Source organism: Poromitra crassiceps (genome assembly GCF_964638095.1).
Source record: "Poromitra crassiceps genome assembly, chromosome: 1".
NCBI lineage: Eukaryota > Metazoa > Chordata > Actinopteri > Beryciformes > Melamphaidae > Poromitra > Poromitra crassiceps.
In genome coordinates this window covers 88524132-88547191 of record NC_139623.1, presented here as the reverse complement: position 1 = coordinate 88547191, position 23060 = coordinate 88524132, and the positions used below count along the sequence as shown (strand labels likewise).

At 43.5% G+C, this 23060-nt stretch overlaps 1 protein-coding gene across 1 annotated transcript in view; it reads left to right on the top strand.

Moving 5' to 3' along the window:
• The window catches only part of dmpk (DM1 protein kinase), a gene marked incomplete at its 5' end in the record, with an annotated part of 35396 nt that extends 16910 nt beyond the window's left edge, over positions 1–18486 (top strand). The window contains 12 exons of the mRNA XM_083647289.1: positions 3366–3461; positions 4342–4490; positions 9981–10074; positions 11409–11606; positions 11766–12014; positions 12356–12435; positions 12534–12630; positions 14371–14528; positions 16140–16237; positions 17348–17409; positions 17646–17720; positions 18362–18486. Coding sequence (XP_083503415.1) covers positions 3366–3461; positions 4342–4490; positions 9981–10074; positions 11409–11606; positions 11766–12014; positions 12356–12435; positions 12534–12630; positions 14371–14528; positions 16140–16237; positions 17348–17409; positions 17646–17720; positions 18362–18463 — 1458 coding nt within the window. The 3' untranslated portion in view covers positions 18464–18486. The remainder of the gene's footprint in view (positions 1–3365; positions 3462–4341; positions 4491–9980; positions 10075–11408; positions 11607–11765; positions 12015–12355; positions 12436–12533; positions 12631–14370; positions 14529–16139; positions 16238–17347; positions 17410–17645; positions 17721–18361) is intronic.
• Positions 18487–23060: the final 4574 nt, after the last annotated feature.

Below are 23060 nucleotides of genomic sequence, written 5' to 3'. Positions count from 1 at the left end.
TTAATCAGGTGGAAACACACAGACAGATAGCCTAATGGTTTATAGTGGGACAGACTTCCATTACAGCTTTGCCAGTAACATGACAGTAAGAAAGGCAGATATAGTGAGCAAAGATGGATGATTTAAAGGAACACTCCACCCATTTTCAACCAGCTTTGTATCATTAGAACATCAGTAGTATATCAGAAAACTGTAAACGGTTTTGAAGTCTGTAATTTTATTTGACAGTTATTGAGTGTTAAAGTGTGGACCAGTGACATCACTGGTCCACACTAACTCAAATTAATAACTCATTAACTCAAATCAACTCTCAATAACTGTCAAACTAGATGAATGATGAATAGTTTGACAGTTATTGAGAGTTGATTTGAGTTAATGAGTTATTAATTTGAGTTAGTGTGGACCAGTGATGTCACTGGTCCACACTTTAACACTCAATAACTGTCAAATTAAATGACAGACTTCAAAACCACTTACAGTTTTCTGATATACTACTGATGTTCTAATGATACAAAGCTGGTTGAAAATGGGCGGAGTGTTCCTTTAATTAATATTCCAGAGCTCTGACCTAACCAAATCTAACTGACATCACTATTGTGAACACAAAACAAAGAACTTCTGATATAATATGATAAGTGTTTTATTAAAGTGTATCACTCAATACAAAAAATAAAGGCTTTGATAGAACCAAAAGCCTATGGCTCCTAGTCTGCAGATAAAACACATTGACAAAAAGCCATAGTAATTTAGACTCAGGTGTGCATAAACTACAGGTTAAGAACTTCCTTTTTTTTTATTTTACAAAAATGTGAAATTATCGCTTATCGGACATGAGAAGCAGATATTTGTCGGTTATAGTATTGGCTGAAAAAAGCCCACTCAAAGTCTATAGATCCCCCCCAAATCTATAAATCCCCCCTATCTGAAGAACATGAACATGAATTCGCCCCCAGTTTGCAAAGTGAATTTTAAGCCCTGTACACTATGAGAAGATTGCATAGGCTACATTGTTACCTCATGAGGTAGTATAGTAAAAGAGAAAGTAAAAAGAGAAAGCCACGACCGTACTTCTAGAGGTAGAATATAAAATAATTAAATAATTAAATAATTAAAATCATAAAATAAAATAAAATAAAAGAGAATAACAAGAGCTTAAATCTACAATACCTCCTGTTGTATAGAGGACCTCCACCAACATCCTATGGGGTGCTACAACCGTGAGGTAGGGCTGGTTGTTTGTTAAAGTGCAATTTAAGTTGAGAGGAAGGAGAGCTTATAGAGGTTGCTCTTGCATAGTAGCTCTGGAAAGTTGGGAAAAAACAAATCCAATGTCAATGCGTTTACAGTCCTGTATGTACAAGCTGACTGGAGCATACTGTACATGTACTGAAATGTACTTTGTGTGCACTGTGGATGACATTTTTGTGAGCCTCAGTCAGCTTATACATACAGGACCATGACCTCATTGACCTTGCATTTGTTTTTGCCCAACTTTACAGAGCTGCTATGGATTGTGCTGAGAAAGAACGCTACCAATCAACATCATCATTGGTAAGTTGCAAATATGGCTAGACTTAAAAAATGTGAACTATCCCTTTAATATACATTTTTGAGTAATGCTTTACAGCCACAGTTTCATGTTTCATTATGTAATCTTAACATCATCAGTATTTTGATACACAGGGGAAGCTTCACCGGTAGGACATAGCACGTGTCAATGAGGCGTGATTTCTAACCCCACATAGGATAAGCAATAACCACGCCCTGTGGCGCCGGGATTGGCCAGGAGCAACACTGGAGGGTACGCAGCGCAGCGATTTCATGAACCCTACTGAATAGCTCTTGAGAACGGACAGCGATTTCGAGAGCGGACATTGAAATGAATTATGGTCGCCTACCTTCCTTAGCATAGTAATAATAATAATAAGCATAATAATTGTAATCTACACAATGTACACAATCTACAAAAACATGCAATAATATAAACGGTGTTGTGTTCACGTTCATAGCTCATATAATATAATGTATCATATCGTTAATTTCAAGCTCAATTCTTACCCAGAGAAAAGGTACAGCACTGAAAATGTAACAAGCAATAGTGTTTTAAACATCTTTATTTTAAAAGATGAAAAACCCCAGGTGCTTTAGTCCCAAGCTTCAATACTCCTGGCCAATCCCGGCGCCACAGGGCGTGGTTATTGCTTATCCTATGTGGGGTTAGAAATCACGCATCCATGACATGTTCTTGCCTGTTGCTATGAAAACAGCCAGTGTGTGTTTGACTGGAAGCTAACGTTAGCCTACTATATTATCTGTCCGACTCGTATTGTCTCCAATCAATCACCTTGACCGCAGCTGAGTTTTGAATGTTTTGTGCAGTCCATATAGCGTCACACATTGCACAATATGCGCATACTTGAAACGATGCCAGTTATGTAAACAAAGCGAAAACGTGCGTCAGAAACTTTTCTCCTGTTCGACTCAGACCAGCTGCCAGACACCGCCCCTGCCAGACACACCCCCTGCCAGACACACCCCCTGCCTCCATCTGAGTGCAACAGAAAAACATACATGGCTCATACGTTGTCGTTGTTCCACCCGCCGCCCGTCCGCATTTAGTTAATTTTTACCCGCCGCCCGACCCACCAATTTACAGAAGTGTATTTTTTACCCACCCCCCGCGTTTTTTTGCGGGTACCCGGCGGGGCCCCGCGGAACCCCGACCCGGTGCAGGACTCTGGTGTAGACAGCGTGTTACCAGGGTCTTTATGTCTGTGTTGTGCATAGACAGCATGTTACCAGGGTCTTTATGTCTGTGTTATGCGTAGACAGCATGTTACCAGGGTCTTTCTGTCTGTGTTGTGCAGGCAGCGTGTTACCAGGGTCTTTATGTCTGTGTTGTGCATAGACAGCATGTTACCAGGGTCTTTCTGTCTGTGTTGTGCAGACAGCATGTTACCAGGGTCTTTATGTCTGTGTTGTGCATAGACAGCATGTTACCAGGGTCTTTCTGTCTGTGTTATGCGTAGACAGCATGTTGCCAGGGTCTTTCTGTCTGTGTTGTGTGTAGACAGCATGTTACCAGGGTCTTTCTGTCTTTCTGTCTGTGTTGTGTGTAGACAGCGTGTTGCCAGGGTCTTTCTGTCTGTGTTGTGTGTAGACAGCGTGTTGCCAGGGTCTTTCTGTCTGTGTTGTGCGTAGACAGCGTGTTATCAGGGTCTTTATGTCTGTGTTGTGCATAGACAGCGTGTTACCAGGGTCTTTATGTCTGGGTTGTGCATAGACAGCGTGTTACCAGGGTCTTTATGTCTGTGCTGTGTGTAGACAGCATGTTACCAGGGTCTTTCTGTCTGTGTTGTGCATAGACAGCGTGTTACCAGGAGGAAAGGGAGGTCTTGCTGAAGGGTGACAGACGTTGGATCACTGAGTTGCACTACGCCTTTCAGGATGACAACTACCTGGTATGTATGAATCAGATCTGCCTGGACACAGAGCAGGGGTGGTGAGGACCAAAATGGCCAGCCGACAGAGACAGGAACTTAGTGCAAAAACCAGTGTATTTAACAAAACATGAGCTCTACACAGAAAACAGACAAGTAACAGCAACAATGATCTGACAAGACTATGGGAAACTAAACAGATATACAGTAGGCACATGAGGAGGTGATTACCAATTAGACACAGAGCTGGGGCAAACAGAACATGACACACAGAACTACAAGAACTAGACATGAGTGACAATAAACAAAGATATACAAAACATAGACAAATAAACAAGACAAAGCGTGGAGAGAACCAAAACATATGGTCAATCTGTCCTTGTCCCATAAGAAAATGCTTATAATAAAATGTCATTCATATTAATCAATACACTCGGCAATCAGTAGCCCTTTTTCCACTGTCTTTTCAAGGCGGATTTGTTGAGCGTCGTCTTGTGGAAAAGGTACGAATACGGAATGGGGGATTTTGTTCAGCCTTTTGTTCCGGGAGTGGCGGTAGTAACAGCGCTGAATCTACATCTGTGTAAAAAGAGTGAACCCGACCGGCAAGACGGGACAGGGGTGTCACAAAACTTCATTCATACTAATGACCGGAAGACTTAGGAGAAGTCTACCAGCTCTTTGAGTTTGAAGTCCTACTATTAGAAATCAGTCAACCAAAGCATATTATATTTCAATAATTCAATAGTGGAGTAGGAATTGACTGATCGAAAGGTGTGGACAAAGGTGTGGATGTAGTGACTACATCACTGGCGGGGACAACATATTTACTATTTGCTTGTTACTATTTGCTTGTTTCTCTTTCTCTTCTTCCTCCCCCATCCGTCCCCTGCTCCCTCAGTATTTGGTGATGGACTACTATGTAGGGGGCGACCTGCTGACGCTGCTCAGTAAGTTTGGAGACCGGATCCCTGAGGACATGGCTCAGTTCTACCTGGCTGAGATGGTCATGGCCATTGACTCTGTCCACAGACTGGGTTATGTGCACAGGTAGACACCAGATAGGAAAAGAGCTTAAATGTTACTTAGGTCGCTTTCACATAATAAGCTGGTGGACTCGGTGCGATTCGGGGTGGTGAAGTTGCAACATTGTTTCATTTTTCATTTGGTCCGGTTCGCTTTCACACATGCAATTTGCCAAGAGCACCAAACTTTCTGAACACTGTCACGTGGTTGAAACGGTCACTCGTCTATTGGACAGAATATAGAGGGGACATCTCTCCTCTTCTGCCGCCTTGCCTGCTGAGGGCTGAGTGCACACAAGTGAATCCGCGAAACACAACTCATAGAGAAACACCACCTTTATGCGATCTTGGGATTTCTGGTTTTACTTTGGGGTTACTATCAAATAAATATTTTACAAGAATGCGCCCAATATGAGCAGCAGATGAGGCAGCGAGCTGTTGGGTCCAACATCATTCTGCAGATGAGACGAGATGAGCGAGGCAGCGCTGTGCGCACCGACCCGTGTGCGCGCCGCAGTGTTTTGCTTCCTTCTACCGCCTTCTACTCATGATGCACTGCCTTTCCTATATTTGCTCTTGTGTTTGGTTCGGTTTGCTTTCACACCACAAATGAACCACGCTAGAGTTATTAAGTAAGTAAAGTAAGTAAAACTTTATTTATATAGCGCCCTTCACAGCACAAATGCACAGAGTGCTTTACATCGGTAAGAAAAGCAAGGCAAGAACAGCAATACAGTGCAATAAGACAATAGATTAAAAAACCAGCAAGGTACAATAAAAGCATGGGATAAAACAACAGATACGACAAGTAAAAGGTAAAAGCAGTGATTGATTTACCGATTGCCAAAGGCCTGTCTGTAGAAGTGAGTTTTGAGTTGTTTTAAAAAAAGGCCTTCTGATGGGACGGTTCGCAGGGCCAGGGGGAGGGCATTCCAGAGCCTTGGGGCCGTTACCCCAAAGGCTCGGTCCCCTTTAGTTTTTAGTTTAGTTCTGGGGACCGCCAGGAGCACCTGGTTGGATGACCTCAGTGACCGGCTGGAGGAGTCTGGGAGGATGAGGTCTGAGATGTAGGAGGGGGCGTGACCATGGAGGGCTCTGTGAGTGAAAATGAGGAGTTTGAAATCTATTCTGAATTGTACAGGGAGCCAGTGCAGGGCAGCAAGGATGGGGGTGATGTGACATGATTTTTTTGACTTAGTGAGCAGTCTAGCAGTGGCATTTTGAATTAACTGGAGTTGGTTGACAGATGATTTGTTGAGGCAGGTGAACAGTGAGTTACAGTAATAGAGTCTGGATGAGATGAAGGCATGTACAGACATTTCCAGTTCGGTATATGATATGATGGACCAGAGTTTTGCAATATTTCTGAGGTGAAAGAAATGATGGTCTCGACCTAGTTTCAAGATGAAGACCAGTCACGCCACACGTAATCTAGAGACATAGCGACCTCAGCATCACATGTAATCCTAGCGTGACGACAAGTGCAGTAATCCCAGCGTGACGTCGCTAATGTCGTCAGTGCAGTAGTGACGCACTTGCCTAGGTGACGGCGTTAATGTCGTCAGTGCCGAGGCCATGACGTGGCAGTATTTATAGCCACGCCGGGCGCACCACGGTCCTTGTTCCCTGTCCCCTAGTGCTGCACTAAGCTGATCTAATTCCTTCTCTGGAAGCCGCGTTTCACCCCACCCACCTCCCCAGTCCACCACCAATGTATTGACTCCCGAAGAATCCCCTACGGGGGGGGGTTCTCCGAGCAGATGCCCTCCCGCCTCAAGAAGAGAGGCATCCTGCCTCGGAGTCACTACGCCTCCTATCGCCATGCCATACTTTAATAAAGCTTGCTGATTAACCTTACCCTCTGGTCTCTCATGATTGAAACAGGTGCAGGTGAGGGATTTGACATGCTTGTCCAGGTGCATTGATTGGTCAAAAATGATGCCCAGGAGGTGGGTGCACACGTTTTCTTTAAAAGCCCCCAGGTGCGTGGAAACTCTGGAGGCGATGTTGTCGGCGGCTATGTTTAGCACCTCGGACTTTGCAGCGTTGAGTTGGAGGAAATTTCTCCCCATCCAGTTTTCAATGGCGGAGACACATTCCAATAAAATTGGGAGTTTCCCTAAATTGCCGGGCTTGAGGGAGCAGTACAGCTGGATGTCGTCTGCGTAGCAGTGGTAGGAGATACGTGGGAATTTGCTGATGAGAAAGGCCAGGGGGAGCATGTATAAAGTAATGAAAAATGACGCAAGGACGGCACCTTGAGGCACGCCACATGAAAGGGCAGAGGGGACGGACTTAAAAGGGCCCACAGCCACAGAGAAGCTTCTCTCCCTGAGGTTGGAGGCACACCAATTTAGGGCACTCCCAGATATGCCCACCCACTCCCTGAGTCTGTCCAGCAGGGTGGCATGATCGACCGTGTCGAACGCTGCGCTGAGGTCTAATAGGACTAAGATGGAACATTCACCATTGTCAGCTGACATCAGGAGGTCATTTGAGACTCTGAGGAGGGCAGTTTCAATGGAGTGGTTTTTGCGGAAACTGGATTGAAATTTGTCCGAGAAGTCATGGTTTGACAGATAGGTGGTGAGTTGGTTGGCCACAACTTTCTCTAGTACCTTTGAGACAAAGGGCCGCTTGGATATGGGTCTATAATTTTTGGGGAGGGAGGGGTCCAAATTAGGCTTTTTAAGGAGGGGTTGGACGACCGCCTGCTTAAAGTAGGATGGGACAGAGCCAGACACTAGGGACTTGTTGATGATGGTGACTATGCTGGGGCCAACAGAGTTAATAACCTCCTTGAGCATAGAGGTGGGGAGGATGTCTAGGGGACTCAAGGAGGACTTCATAGTGCTCACTATGTCTAAAAGATTGCTTAGGGAGATGGGGGGAAAGCTACTCAGAGATGACTCGATGGTTGGACAGAGAAGGAGGGGGGAGGGAGGGGGTGATGCTAGCCCTAACATCAGCAACCTTGTTTACAAAAAACTAAAGAAAACTGTTGCAATCTTTGTTTGAAAACACAGGTACAGAGGGAAGGGGAGGGCTGATAATAGTATTGATGGTGTTAAACAGCACTTTAGGGTTATGTTTGCTAGAAGTGATGAGATTGTTAAAATAGGCAGCTCTAGCGCTCTTAATCCGATCATTAAGGTCACCAATCAGTTATTTGAGGTGAATACAGTGGACTTGGAGGTTGGTGGACTTCCATAGCCTCTCTGTTTTGCGGCATAGACGTGCACGGATGTCATCATTCAGCCAGGGGGCAGAATTTACAGGACGGACAGTGCGAGTGACGAGGGGAGCTACGTCATCTAAAATGGCTGCGCAGTGCGCATTGAAAACATGAACAAGACAATCTACATCATCAACAAGGGACGTCAAAACATTGTTGTCGAAGCTACCAGTGAAACTCTCAACAGCTGATCTATTTCATTTGCAATCGAACCGAGACCCACGTTTTCAAGCGGACCAGAGTTCGCTTGTTTGTTCCTCAACAGAGTTCGTTTGCTCTTTCACACCACCCCAAACGAAGCGCACTATCTGAGTAAACGAACTCTGGCACGGTTAAAGCGGACCATACAGCTTATTAGGGGTGTCACAATATATCGTCCCACGAAATTTCGCGATAGTAAAACGTCACGATATGTATCGTTGAGATGAAATATCATATCGCAAAAAAAAAAAAAAAAAAAAAAAAAAAAAAAATCTTTTTCAAAAAATAGACTAAGAAACGTCTTTGTTTGTTGAAGTTCAATGTGTGGAAAGTAGTTCAGTTGAACAAGTCTCTGAAGAGACACATGAGAAGTTATACAGGAGAGAAACCATTCAATTGAGTTTCTGGCAAAACTGTTTACTTGACAGGAAAAACTGAAGATGCAAGTCTTGTTGTTTGAGTTTGAAGAAAAACTGAAGATGCATAATGAGAATTTATACTGCTGAGAAACCTTTTAGTTCAAAGTAAATCTAAGTGACGGTGTAACTCATTCTATTTTAGATAAGCCTTATCTCCAATCTCATGTTTTTTCTAGTTGTTATTGTAATAACAATTTCCCACAACAGCATGTTTTGTATTTGTGCATTTCAAATAAAATACTACTTTTCCAGTCATATATTGTCATTATTCAAGTTTAAAAAAATATTGTTAAAATCGTATCGTATCGTATCGTTATCGTGAACCCAGTATCGTGATACGTATCGTATCGTGAACTGAGTGTATCGTGACACCCCTACAGCTTATATGTGAAAGCGACCTTAGACTCTGTCCACAGACTGGGTTACATGCACAGGTAGACCGCCGCATAGGAAAAGAGCTTAGACGTTACTTAGGCTCTGTCCACAGACTGGGTTACGTGCACAGGTAGACCCCCACATAGGAAAATAGCTTAGACATTACTTAGACTGTCCACAGACTTTGTTATGTACACAGGTAGACCGCCACATAGGAAAAGAGCTTAGATGTTACTTAGACTCTGTCCACAGACTGGGTTACGTGCACAGGTAGACTACCACATATGAAAAGAGCTTAGAGACGTTAGACTCTGTGTCCACAGACTGGGTTATGTGCACAGGTAGACTGCCACATATGAACAGAGTTTAGACGTTACTTAGACTCTGTCCACAGACTGGGTTATGTGCACAGGTAGACCGCCACATAGAAAAAGAGCTTAGATGTTACTTAGACTCTGTCGACCGACTGGGTTATGTGCACAGGTAGACTGCCACATATGAAAAGAGCTTAGACGTTACTTAGACTCTGTCCACAGACTGGGTTATGTGCACAGGTAGACTACCACATAGGAAAAGAGCGTAGATGTACTTAGACTCTGCACAGACTGGATTACGTGCACAGGTAGACCGCTACATAGGAAAAGAGCGTAGATGTACTTAGACTCTGTCCACAGAGTGGGTTACGTGCACAGGTAGACCCTCACATAGGAAAAGAGCATAGATGTACTTAGACTCTGCACAGACTGGATTACGTGCACAGGTAGACCGCTACATAGGAAAAGAGCATAGATGTACTTAGACTCTGTCCACAGACTGGGTTACATGCACAGGTAGACGCCTCATAGGAAAAGAGTGTAGACGTACTTAGACTCTGCACAAACTGGATTACATGCACAGGTAGACCGCCACATAGGAAAAGAGCATAGATGTACTTAGACTCTGTCCACAGACTGGGTTACGTGCACAGGTAGACCGCCACATATTAAAAGAGCTTAGACGTTACTTAGGCTCTGTCCACAGACTGGGTTACGTGCACAGGTAGACGCCTCATAGGAAAAGAGCTTAGACATTTCCCGCCCCAATCCGCTGATTTATTTGAGGATGTAATAAACGTAATATAGTAGTGTAAAGAATTACTGCTCCCAGGGACTAATCACTAACTAGGAAATACAGAAATCCTATAATAACTAACTAGTAACTACAGAAATCATATGCAATGTTCTTCTTAACTAGTGAAATTTGAACTCTGGAGATGAACACTCCCCTACTCCTGTATTTTCCGCAGAGACATCAAACCAGACAACATCCTGTTGACAGCAGAGGGACATATCAGATTGGGGGACTTTGGTTCCTGTCTGAGGGTCCTCAAGGACGGAATGGTGAGGGGGCCCTGAGGGCCACATTGGCTCATATTATTAATGAAAAACTAAACTATTTTCCAGGAGAAAATACAGACTATGCCAAAACTCACAGCAAACCATGTATTAACATGTATGTCAATATCTACTGTATGTCCCATTCCCATATAACATTTACATAGATACAATTGACCTATTGCTAAGCCCCCCCCCCCCCCCCCCCCCCACGCTCTTCACAACTTTTTGAGGCCTGATATCGTCTAGAAGCCATCAAAAAGTACTTCACTATGCCATGGAGGGTGATGTACAACATTTAAAGCTATCGATCAAAAGAAATGCGATACGTGCATGGCGACGGCTTTAGCGAATCTGTAATCAAACTCCATTCAAAAACATGCAGGTTTAACGGAGAAAGACAGCGGGATAACCAGTGAGGATAACAGACGACTCACATCCAGAATTGACATTTTATTCATTTAGAGTAACCCCTCCGTGGATTATACTGTATATATGCCGAATTGAAGAGTGGCGCCTGGTAATCTATTTAATGTACCTCTGTATAATCAAGAAACTTTAATTAATAGTGTAGATGTTTTTCATAGCGAGACAACGGCACGCACGTTGGTGTAGCAGCAGATCAGCAGAGCCTACAGCTTTTAACATGTGTTCCTCCTGGACGTTTTATCTTTAGACTACCTCACATTTATTTGGGGACGGGATTAATTCCCTCGTTTTAGGGTTTGACTGGTGTCTGGGGATGTTATAATCACATATATTATAATTAAGCAATATCACACGAGAGGGAGTGCGGTTGTTGGCTAATATCGGCACTGCTGTGATTCGGTCGTAGGCCGAGATAATCACAGCAGTGCCGATATTAGACAACAACAGCACGCCCTTGAGTGTGATATTGCTTTTATACAACAGTTCTATTCAACAAAGCTGATTAAAAAAATGACAAAAAGCTGAGAAAATATATGATTTCTCTATTTATTCCTCCGCCAAAAAAATAGTTCCCTCAGCTTTCTGCTTTGCCGAAAATGTAGCCTAATCAGTCTAATTAACTGCAGGCTGTCTACTTTACTACGGTCTACTCTACAGCTGTGAAGCATTTTGTTGATTAGGGCAGCTGTGAAGTGGAGTGATCTACACACAGTGAAGCGCCAGTGCATTATCATGAAATATTGGCACTGGTAGGATCCCTCTTGTCCAATCAAATTGCCCGGCCGGAACTAACTGTTGAATAACATCATATATATATTGCGTGCATACATGTGTATTGAATGCATGTTAGATATATAGAACAATACAATTCCCTCTATTCAAAGTCCTAAATCCATGTGACTTCTTTCCAGGTGCACTCGTCCCTGGCAGTCGGGACACCTGACTATTTGTCCCCAGAGATTTTGAGGGCAGTAGAGGGAGGGGGAGGCTACGGTCCTGAATGTGACTGGTGGGCTCTGGGCATTTGTGCCTATGAGATGCTGCTGGGGACCACGCCCTTCTTCGCAGAGTCCATCACTGAAACATATGCCAAGATCATCCACTTTCAGGTGTGTGTTCATACCGATACAGAGTCGACAAACAACTGATTGGAATAAATTATTATTTCAGAATTTAAAGAAGTAGTAGTAGTATTGGTACTGATAGTAGTAGCCTGCAAAAGTCTATATTTATCCAAACACAAGGACTTTTCTTGTAATCCCATGCAGGAGTATTTTGAGTTCCCTCCGTCTGGCCCAGAGATTTCAGACGAGGCTCGCTCTTTCATCACTGGCCTCATCTGTGAGAGAGAGCTTCGTTTGGGGACCAACGGCAGCAGTGATTTCAAGAGCCATCCCTTCTTCTGTGGACTAGACTGGGCTTCCCTGCATAAACTCCCTGCCCCCTTCCTGCCTGAAGTATCTAACGCAACCGACACCTCCAACTTCGACATTCTGGACGACTGTCTGAGTGAAATGGTATTGCCTTCAGAGAATGCAGCTCTACATGTGATGCACACATGGTAGAGCCCAAGTTGTGAAAGAATGGCTTGTACACACTGCGAGCAACTTGGTTAATGGTCACTCTATTAAATAGACACAATATGACAAAATAGTCTATTTTGTGGGCAGTGCAAGATACTCCAACTGTATGTAGTATGTAGTCAGTAGCTACAAAGTTCTGACCAAGATTTCGTTTTTAAATTTGTATACAAATTATGTAATTTTTGCTGCTTTGGTATTGGCTTTCATGAAATTGCATATTTAACATATCTAAATAAGAAGCGCATGAATTTGCAATGTTCTGTTGTGTCCTGCAGGAGACGCTGTCTGATGTAATGGACAGGGCTCCGATTGGGGTACACTTGGCTTTTGTTGGATACTCTTACACAGCCACCAGGTGATCTTTAATTTGTGTATCAGATGTTTCATGTCCATACACCCACTGAGGTTGACGTAATCATCAGGGGTATTGTTTAATCAGTATTTCTCTTATAGCCAGACGGGTGCCATCGACCGCAGTCGAGACATCATGATGCAAATTGACCACAGAAGGATTAGGGAGTGTGAGAGGCTGTATTCCCAAGAGAAGCTGGTGAGAAGGCCATTATCAGCCCAAAGAGTCTATACGAGTCAAGAGACTCCATTATGTCCATTTGGCAGGTGTCAAGTCTTGAATATGATGTGTAGTAGTATTTGTTAGACATCATGTATTAGTCTAGCAGAAAGGGCCCTCAGATTTTGAGATACCCCTACCCGAGGTAGAACAAATGACAACAATGATTTTTCCTATCTTTAGGGTCTCCCATTAATGAAATTGATTGTTGTCCAATTTTATTTTTGGGGATTATTTTTTTTTGGCTGTTCTTTAGAACTACTCCAATCCCTGAAAAAGAGCCAAATTAGGCCACTTCGAATAGGGGAAAGGTGACAAAAAAGCCCATAACTTGAGAATGCTCACTTTTCCTCATCAGATTTGCTGAGGTATGAACCAGGTGGCTGCCCTACATCACCAAATAGTCTGAAAATGATTTACCTAAAAAGATAATGAATTATAGTCCTGTAAATATAGCTTTAGTTTAGGCGGAAATTGTACTTTGTGGTGATAGGAACATAGGACTCCATCACTTTTCTCTCATTTATCAGAAAAATAAATAAATATAGATAAATATACCATTACTGAATTGTCTAGGGTGCTATTGAACACTAACCAGTAGTTGTATGGAGATATCTGGTACCGTTCTATTGCAAATGAGATTTCTTTAGACATAGGCCTACCTTTTCTCTGAAACAGTCAACATTCCGAATGGGGGGATAAGTGGCATAATACTACTAATAATAATTAATTTGGTGACACCTTTCAAAACACCCAGTACAGTGCATAAGATTCTAAAACATCATACATAAAAACAACAGGCATGGCAAACACCAGCATCATTAAAATACGACGAGCGTACATATAAGAAAAGACAGGAGATAAACACGGCAGGTGAATAACAGATTGAGTGCTGTATATCTATGCTTAAAGTGAGTAGGCCAATTTGAACAGGTTGGTTTTGAGGTGGGATTTGAATGTGGTGATGGAGTCAGACTGTTGGACGTGTGGGGGCAAGGAGTTCCAGAGTCTGGGTGCAGAGCAGCTGAAGGCCCAAGCACCCATGGTACTGAGGTGAGAGGTGGGGACGGTCAGGAGGCCAGCTGAGGAAGAGCGTATACGGAGCAGGAAGGGGTGTATTCCTGGAGGAGGTCAGAGAGATGGGTGGGTGCTAGGTTGTGTAGGGCTTTGTAAGTGAACAGAAGGTTTTTGAAGTCGTAGTGAATGGGAAGTCAGTGGAGTTGAATGAGGACAGGGGTGAGGTGGTCAGATGATTTAGTGCGGGTGATGATCCAGGCATTTGGAGTCTGTTGAGCAATTTGGTGGGTAGGCCAGAGAGAAGAGAGTTGCAGTAATCAATCTGGGATGTAACAAATGTGTGGATGAGGACTTCGGTGCTGTGTTGGGACAAGGATGGGCGGAGTCTGGAGATGTTGCAGATGGGGAAGAAAGCAGACCGGGTGATGATCACCTTTCCCCTATTCGCACTGGCCTAATTTGGCTCTTTTTCAATTATTGGGGTAGTTCTAAAGAACAACAATTTCTTGACAACAATCATTTTAATTAATGGGAGACCCTAAAGATAAGAAAAATCATTGTCATTTGTTCTACCTCGGGTAGGGGTATCCCGAAAACTAAAGCCTTTTTTGAGGACTTGCTGCTAGACAATACTACTATGTGTGTATGTTCCTTCCGATTACACTTACGCTGTGCCTGATATCTGTGTGGTGTGGGTTTCAGAGTCAAGTGTGGCAGCTCAGAGCCACTCTGCCTGTTGACCTGCCCTCCCTGCTGGAGCTCCCTCTAACCCTGGAGCAAGGCACTACGGCATCCACCCACACCACCACCACAGAGGAGGAGGAGAGCCACCAATCAGGACTTGATGAAGACTTGCACAGGTCCCGTCTGAAAAGGGAAAATCCACACTAATGGATTTTTGAATATTTAGATTTTTGTTTGTTTGTTTGTTTGTTTTTCTACAATGACAGTGGTTGAGAGGTGAATATACACCTGCTTTGGGCTGATGTCACTCATTTTAAGATGGTTGGCCATTCATTTGGTATCCGGTCTTAAAGGAATCCACTATGCCATATCCAAATGGAACTGTATTCCACACCACAAAATGCACACATTAAAAAAGCAATGCCATGTCAAGATAGTCGATAATTAAAAAATAAGATTTTGCTAATATCCTACTATAATTGGAGAGCTGTATGTGTGTGTGTGTGTGTACCGTATGTATGTATGTGTGTATGTCCGGAGTTGCAGGGCGCACCGTTGCTCCGATCATCTCCAAACTTTGCAAAAACAGTTTTCAGGGGTCTGGCATGGATGAAAAAAAGAAAAATAATTGCCCATAGGGGGTGCTACAGCAATGTGTTAGATTTAAATGGCCATAACTCACACACCATTGCTCCAATCGCCTCCAAACTTGAGGAATGTGCGTAGGAGGACCTGACGGAGTGCAATGCCAAATTTTCATTAAATTCGGACAGCACCATCTACTGGCAACACAAAAACTGGTTCATCCGATCGACTTCAACCTTGGGGAGTCCACTGCAGGGATCGGAGGAGTGCAGTGCCCAATTTCGGACACACCCATAGTCATAGCGCCACCTAATGGCAACACAAAAAATTGTTCATCTCGAGAAACGTTCGTCCGATCGACTTCAAACTTGACGGGTGCACTGGGGACCTGACAGAGTACAGTGCAGAATTTTGTCATGAGTTTGGTCACACCCAGGAAAAAGTGCGCTCATGGTGCGTCTTCAGAGTCTCCACCCTAGAAATGAAGCGTGCTCATTTCTAGTTTACTTTATAGCACAACTCCTAATATTCAAGGCTCAGGGTTTGTAGAATCTGGATTTCTAGAAACAAATAACTATGATATCATCATGATATCAACTATGGTATCATCTTTGGACATCCAAAAACTTTTTACACCAGAGATTTGTTTGTCTGTTTACTCTCATACACATACAATTACTCTCAAAGTCACATATAAATCATTTCAAACAATGCTATTACCAGCTCTGAAATTATATGGCATGGCTTGCCTGCAGGAAGAATCATCCCACATGAAACTATGGGAAGGTTTCTGTGGGGAAAGTTGGCAATGTACATGTAATGCTGCCAACCATCTGAGGACGAGGCCTTTGAGGTCAAATTCCTGGGTCACTTGAAGGCAGCACTAGAGTGGACATTTGGCATACTTGTAACTAAGCAAAATTAAATATCGGTGTATAAATGTAGTTAGCCTGCTGCGGTTCACGTGAGACAAGGCTAAAAGTGGCCCGATGTTATATTTTAAGACAGTAACTTCCACTCTGTTGCACTTTTGTCTCTCGTGTCTTGCTTTGGGGAGAATCATACCAAACAGTACAGGAACATGCTGTATGTGTATAGATGAAGTTAGAGTGGATTGACCACAATTGTCTGTAAAGTAAAGCAACAACAAGAAGATAAGACAAACTTTTGAAACCTCCCCTTCTTCCCTCTTTCTTGGCCAGACGGTTACAGGAAGCAGAGAGGAGATACTGCGAGCTGGAAAAAGAGATGGAGAGACTGAAGGGGGAGATCCAGGACTGGAGAGCCCCCAAGGAGACAGGCAAGAGATTAACATCTGCATTTCCTCATTGCATCACCACCACCACCATCAATCCTCATAGTCATCTATCCTCTGCAGCGTGGATTGGTCCGCTCCATAATTGTGTCATGACACATTTATGACAACCTATTGTCCTGATAAGTTTTGCCATAAATCTGGCAATATACTGTAGCTGATACTGTGGTGCCATAGAAAGTGTCATCGTGAAATAAGAGAACAATCAAGGTATGATGCGCATAACCTGACAATAGTTGCTCATAATGACAGTAAAACTTTGTGGCATCCTAAGGTACAACAATCAAAAATCTAACGGTTGTTTTTAGCCTAAGAATTGCCAAATGGCCATATGAATGAATTAAAAAGCAGTTAATCCATAGAAAAACACAGAAAGCCAAGGCCATACCTGTAGAGGTATAGAGATGTGGCTTCCTTCCCATTTTGCCATTACGAGTTAGGCCAACTTAAAAACGCTGTTTTGAGAATGGCAGGTATTTGTGTAACATAACATAATCACACAGACATCCACACAACCACAAGGACTACTTTACGGCCCTCGCTCTCTTAGCAACAACATAAATGTGAGGTGGAAGGAGTTCAAGACAATATGAGCCACTCTGAATAAACACTGCCGCGCTGCACAGCTCCAGCTACAGCATCTGCTTATGTTGGAGCCCTCGGAACACGGTGATGAATATCCACTCTAAGAATACTCTTGGTATGCATGAGCTTGGATGCCCATTTCCATAAATCAATATGTGTCATGAGCTTTTTAAAGATGCAGGGTTGAGGGTCTTCCTGCCGCCAGACCGATGGATGAAAGTTATGAGACTGCAACTCCCATTTAACGCAGGAGCACACAGAGAAACAAAAAGCACGTAGGCCTATACCTCGCTCCTCAATCACCCCTGCCTCATCGCTCTTTCTCTCTCCCCTTTCACAATCACTGCCTCACGCGATCATGCTTTCCATCACCGCAAAGTGTTGTTTTTTTGGTTCTGTCTTATTCTTTTTGTTATCACAAATCTGGCTGGCCCAGCAGTGCACCCCTGAGGCTGGACGCCTGCAACAGAGCCTCGCTCTGATGTTCCACTCTCTCTCCTCCAATCACAGAGCTGAGTATCTGCCCAGCATCTCTTGCTCTGCCTGCCCACTGTATGGACGCACCAGGGGATGTAAGCCTATCTTTACTCCACTTTACAGTATTCTCTTTTTCTGCCTGAGATGGGGGGAAAACACACATTTAACCTGTTTGATTGTCTATTTAATTTGCAGAAGCATTGTCACTTCTATGTAGGCTATGTCATGAAAATAGATGTGCAACTATAGGCCAAGCCCTACCCAACAGACCAGCCTCTATGCTGCTGCTAAGCTGCTGACTGTTCACTGGCCTGACTTAAATGTGTTACAGAGGGAGAGAGCGCCCCCTGCCTGCCATTACCCGCTGGTGATTCCACTACACCGCCACCTGCTCCTGTTTCACAGGGTATGGACACAACTAATGAAGCAGTTATCCAACATTTGGTTCAAAGCTGGGTTCACATGATTTGAAGGCAAAAATGCCAGTACGACCAGTACCAATGCAATGATCATGTGAATATTTTTTCCAGTAATGCCTATATATTTTGGGCTGATATTCATTTCCAGCATCTTCATGCACACACACACACACACACACACACACACACACACACACACACACACACACACACACACACACACACACACACACACACACACACATACACACACACACACACACACACACACACACACACACACACACACACACACACAAATCCAAAACAAAAATATATAGTGTTTTCCCATTTAGACATAATGTGATACTAAAATGTTCAATTGACACCCATAGTAATAATAATATTGATAATATGTGGAATATGATCAAAATGTCATGTTATAAATGCATCATATCCATCATATCAGAATCACAACACTGAATATCCGGCCAATATCCAATTTTTAATAAAAGACCAGGGTTGGCCAGATATACCGTTTTGTCTATCCCTAATCAATCTGTTTTTCCATGACTGCCTCAAATTTTCTAAACCTGTTTCTCCACCTCCGACCTATGCAGAATAACCTCTTATCTCATTTCCCTTGCAGGTTCGCTTGCCACAGGTGAGGAGTGAGTCGTACCTGCTGGTGTGTGCAGAAGGCGGGGAGCTCCAAGCCTGGCAGAGACACTGTTACACTGAGCTCTCCTGATCGCACCTTAGGGTGTCACCCGCGGACCTCTCCTATTAGAACAGGACTCGGGTCTCTTGCCCCTGCTCTACGGTCACTCCCTGACCCCCTGCTCAGCCTTCTAAACTTTCCGAGAAGAAGGAAAAGCGGGATGGGAAAAGGGGTCAAACGAGAGCTGCTGAGGCATATTTAGGAGGTGACCGTTTCATAATTCCACCTGGTGGATTTTCCCCATGGTGATGCTTTCCAGTTGATGAGGTGGGAAAGGTAGGTCAGACCACTGGAAGCTCTGGAATGGGTCGTTTTGGAAGAGGAGGAAATGATGAAGGACATATGTGTGTCTCTGCCTTCTGAAGTTGTGATAGAGATGCACTGAGAAAAGAGTGTGACAATGACAGTGATGATGATGATGATGATGATGTGGATTTGAGTGACACAGAGAGGGGCAAGTGAGATTCACGAGCAAACTAGACTGTACTGTTGCATTTGGTTGTTACAGTGAATATGATTTCTCTCTTATATCCTGTATTTGCACTTAGGGGTGGTTTGTACTTGTGTTGCACTACTTTAGGCATGTTTTTGTTGTGCCTGTTTTAGCATTCATGGCTTTTTGGTATTTTAATATTTTATGCATATTACCTTATATGGCTTATTCAGGTGTGCAGCATGATTATAGGAAGGCATAGTTAGAAGAACTGAAGGGTAAAAGACATTTGGGGTTTTGGTTCAAATGCCAAATTGGGTGTGATGTGAGCATTCATTTTCATTACAGTGATAATTCTTTTTTCCTGATTTTGGTGACACCTTTGGTGATAAGTAATTGTTTTACACTCGTAGGCACTAGCCTAACATACAATAATAATAAAGACACTCGATGCAGACTAATAAAAAAAACAGTCCCATCTGACTGTTTTTCATCTGTGGAAGGCACTGGTTCAGTTGTGGTTTCTGTGCTGTAAATGCATAATTGTGTCAGAATGCACAACAGGCTAGGCACAAATTGCTTTACAAAAAAAATACATAAAAACTATAACATGAAATAACAATCACAGAGTCCATGATATGGGGCCAGTCCTCTGTGTGTGTGTGTGTGTGTGTGTGTGTGTGTGTGTGTGTGTGTGTGTGTGTGTGTGTGTGTGTGTGTGTGTGTGTGTGTGTGTGTGTGTGTGTGTGTGTGTGTGTGTGTGTGTGTGTGTGTGTGTGTGTGTGTGCGTGCGTGTGTAAAAGGGAGGGATTGATGGGAAATGAATAGTGGTACTGGTGATGGTATTTGCAGGTTGTAAGATGCACTACTGTAATAAACAGATTTTGAATTTGGACTTACTGGTCTTATTGGTCTTAATACTGAGCTATCAAAACCACCTTCTCCAATACATCAAGCTAATGCTAATGTTAGGAAAATGTGTTTGCTAACCCAACCCCTTCTCTAGGTATAAACATGGACTATATGCTTGCAGGTTACACAGCTACATTGACATGAAAATATTCTCTTGTCAGACAATTATAATTTTATATGATAGCTCTATATATTATTTATTATATATATTATTTTAGCTCTATATAATTTGAGAGCTGTTTGTCCGTCTGTTTGTCTGGAGTTTCAAGGTGCACCGTTACTCCTCTAAAATTTGCCAAAACACTTTTCAGGGGTCTGGAATGAATCTGGTGCAAAAAAAAAAAATGCTTACAGTCGATATTTTAAGTTTTTAGGCCTTCATACTCACAGAGTCATTGTGACATCATCAGCATCTCTTCCCTGCATTCCACTGATGATGTCACCGATGATGTTATTGATGATGTCACTTGAGTGACATCACTGATGAGTGATGACATCACAATTGCTTGAGTAACATCACTAATGACATTTCATTTTCATTTCATTTTTATTTGTTCCTGTCATGAAAATGCGCAATAGTACAATATAAATTTGGTCACACAATACATCACAATACATGTTTGAAATCAATGCTTTTCATGACTGAAAAGGAATAGAAAGAAGAATATAATTCTTATTTTTTATCTGCCCCTTACTTGAACACAAAGGGCCCTATCGTCGTACGGCGCTATCGTTTGCGTTGCGTTTGCGCGCCTCTTATTGCTATCTTCCCAGCGTCTAAGCTATCGTCTGCCTCCACCGTCCAGTTTTGCGCTGGGATGAGGCAGGTGTAGGCGTGACCCAGTGTCCGTGGCCTCTAGCCTATCATCTGTCTCGCGCAAGTGTCATATAGCGCTCTGGGGAAGATACCGTCGGTATGTTCCGAGCGCAAAGAGAGGTTTGGGAGTTGCTCGTTCCAAAATAGGCGTTCCATCGCAATGTGTTAGAAAAAGGGGCCCCACTACGCCAGGCGTATGCCTGAGCGCAGACAGCATTTTCCGTGCAGTGCAGGAAATCCTTGCTTGGATACATTTACGCACAGTCTCCTCACGCCTGCACACACTCTTCTCTCCTGGGAATGCCACGTTGAGTTTCAACTATAGCCTGCATTGCAGAAAAAACACCTTGATTTAAAAATGAGAATTTGTTTGTCATGGTTTTATTAGGCTACATAATTCCCGACCATACAGGTCTGTGGTGTAACATTAGATTACTTTAGGTAGGAGAGGGTAGGAGAAAATTAAAAGCAAATGATCTTTTCCAACCATTATACTTTAATAGCACCGCAATAGCCCTCTCCACTTCCCTCGTCGGGGGGAGAGAGAGAGAGACACGGGGCATACTGCCTCACCTCGTAATAGCCAGTAACCTATAGGCCTAGCTGCAAAAGTTAATTGTTGAAAATTCGATGTCTGGTTTTGTCACGAGTAGCCTACAGTGAAGTCCCTCTCGCCGTCAAGCAGACAGTGACGGAAGCATGTGTCTTTATGTGCGCCAAGGGGAAAATGACAGGCTAAATTGGTGGGATTCGATGTATATATTTTAATAGAAACGAATAGAAAATAGCTGATTAATAAAATGTGTGCTGGTGGAACGAAATTCAACTTCTTCAAATAGAGCAGGATCACTCACCGCAGCTCTCAGTACGCTGCGCAATTACGCATGCAGTATATTACGGAGAGAGAGGAGAGCCCGAAAAGGAATAAGCATACGTGATACGTCCTACAGTCAGACGTTTGGGCAGCAGCCCTTTTTGGCTGCTGGCAATAATACACAGGTGATTCACAGGTGGGCATCAGCACGTTATTTGATTTCAATGCATGACAGCCTCATCTCTCTCTCTCTCCCCCTCTCTCCCTCTCCCCATCTAGGCTATCTTTTCTCTCTCTCACTCTAGTCCCTCTCAGTGAAGGAGGAAGCTGCTGATGTGACGCTGTGGTTTTATGGGCATGACCACACCTCCACAATGCTTTTGGGCATAAACACACCTATACAGAGATGTGCGCCGAGATGACGTGAAGCGCAGCGGGCCGAAACGTCCACAATTAGGGCTTTGCTACTCCAGGCGCTAACGCAAAATTACCGCCGTTGGGAAGATAGAGCCCAAAGAATCTTAAATGCTCTGACATCATCACTGGCCCAAAAAGGCCAGGAGCAGTGGAGAGGAGCCTTCTGTTTGAGACTGAGTGAGAAGAAGAAGAATATTCCCCAACTGTGATAGGCAGCAATGTGCCCCAAGGCATCTGGTCTGCTGGAAAGCCATTAGAAGAAGAAGAAGAAGAAGAGAGGACAGAATGTAGCGAAACAGAGGATGGATGAATCTTGCCCCTTTCGGAACTGCTAACATAGCTTACGCTACTACGCAGTCCCTTATTAGTACACCGCCGATGTAGCCTAAACAGGTCGCTCCGTCTGCAAAAATTTTCTAACTACTCGATAAAGTTTCGCAAATGAAATTTCAAATGTACTTACGGAGCGAAAAGGGTTGTGTGAACCTCCGCGCATGATGTAGAAACAATAGCGCCACTAATAAACATGTTTAATCCCTCACTGAAACCCGGGTCTCATTTCTTCAAAATGAATCAGCTATAAACACTCGTCTTCTTCTACGCTTCTGTCATGGGTGGTGCGCATATCAACCATAGCGCTCGCTATCACTTCCGGCCCCTGGCGGCCGGAAGTGGCACTTTTGTAGTTTTTTGTAACTTTTGGAGTTGACGGAGCGACCTGTTTAGGCTACATCGGCGGTGTACTAATAAGGGACTGCGTAGTAGCGTAAGCTATGTTAGCAGTTCCGAAAGGGGCAAGGATGAATCCAGAAGGAGGCAGTAATGCAACATAAAGGATATGTTGTAGCCCGAGTGGTTTAAAAGTTGAGGTAAATGTTGTCGTGACAACGCCACCTAGAGGAATGAAGGAGCCTAGGACTCCTGGTTTGTGTGTACAAACTCAATAATAAAACACAGGGGTGAGCAGCAGTATTTACCCAAACGGAGGCAGAAGGTCAGAATGAATAATTTAATTAAAAACTATTCAAAAAGCATGATAGTGTAACCGAGCGTTAGGCTGCGCTTAGACTTGGATATATAAAAGCAATAAACGGTGCAACTCCCACTTGAACACTCTCACCATGAGACGCCAGCTTTATTCCCTCTTCCCGTTCTCTCCTCCTCATACTCTTCCAGCCTCAAGTTCCCCACAACAACAACAACCCACACTTCCGTTTCCGGCCTTCAACATAAA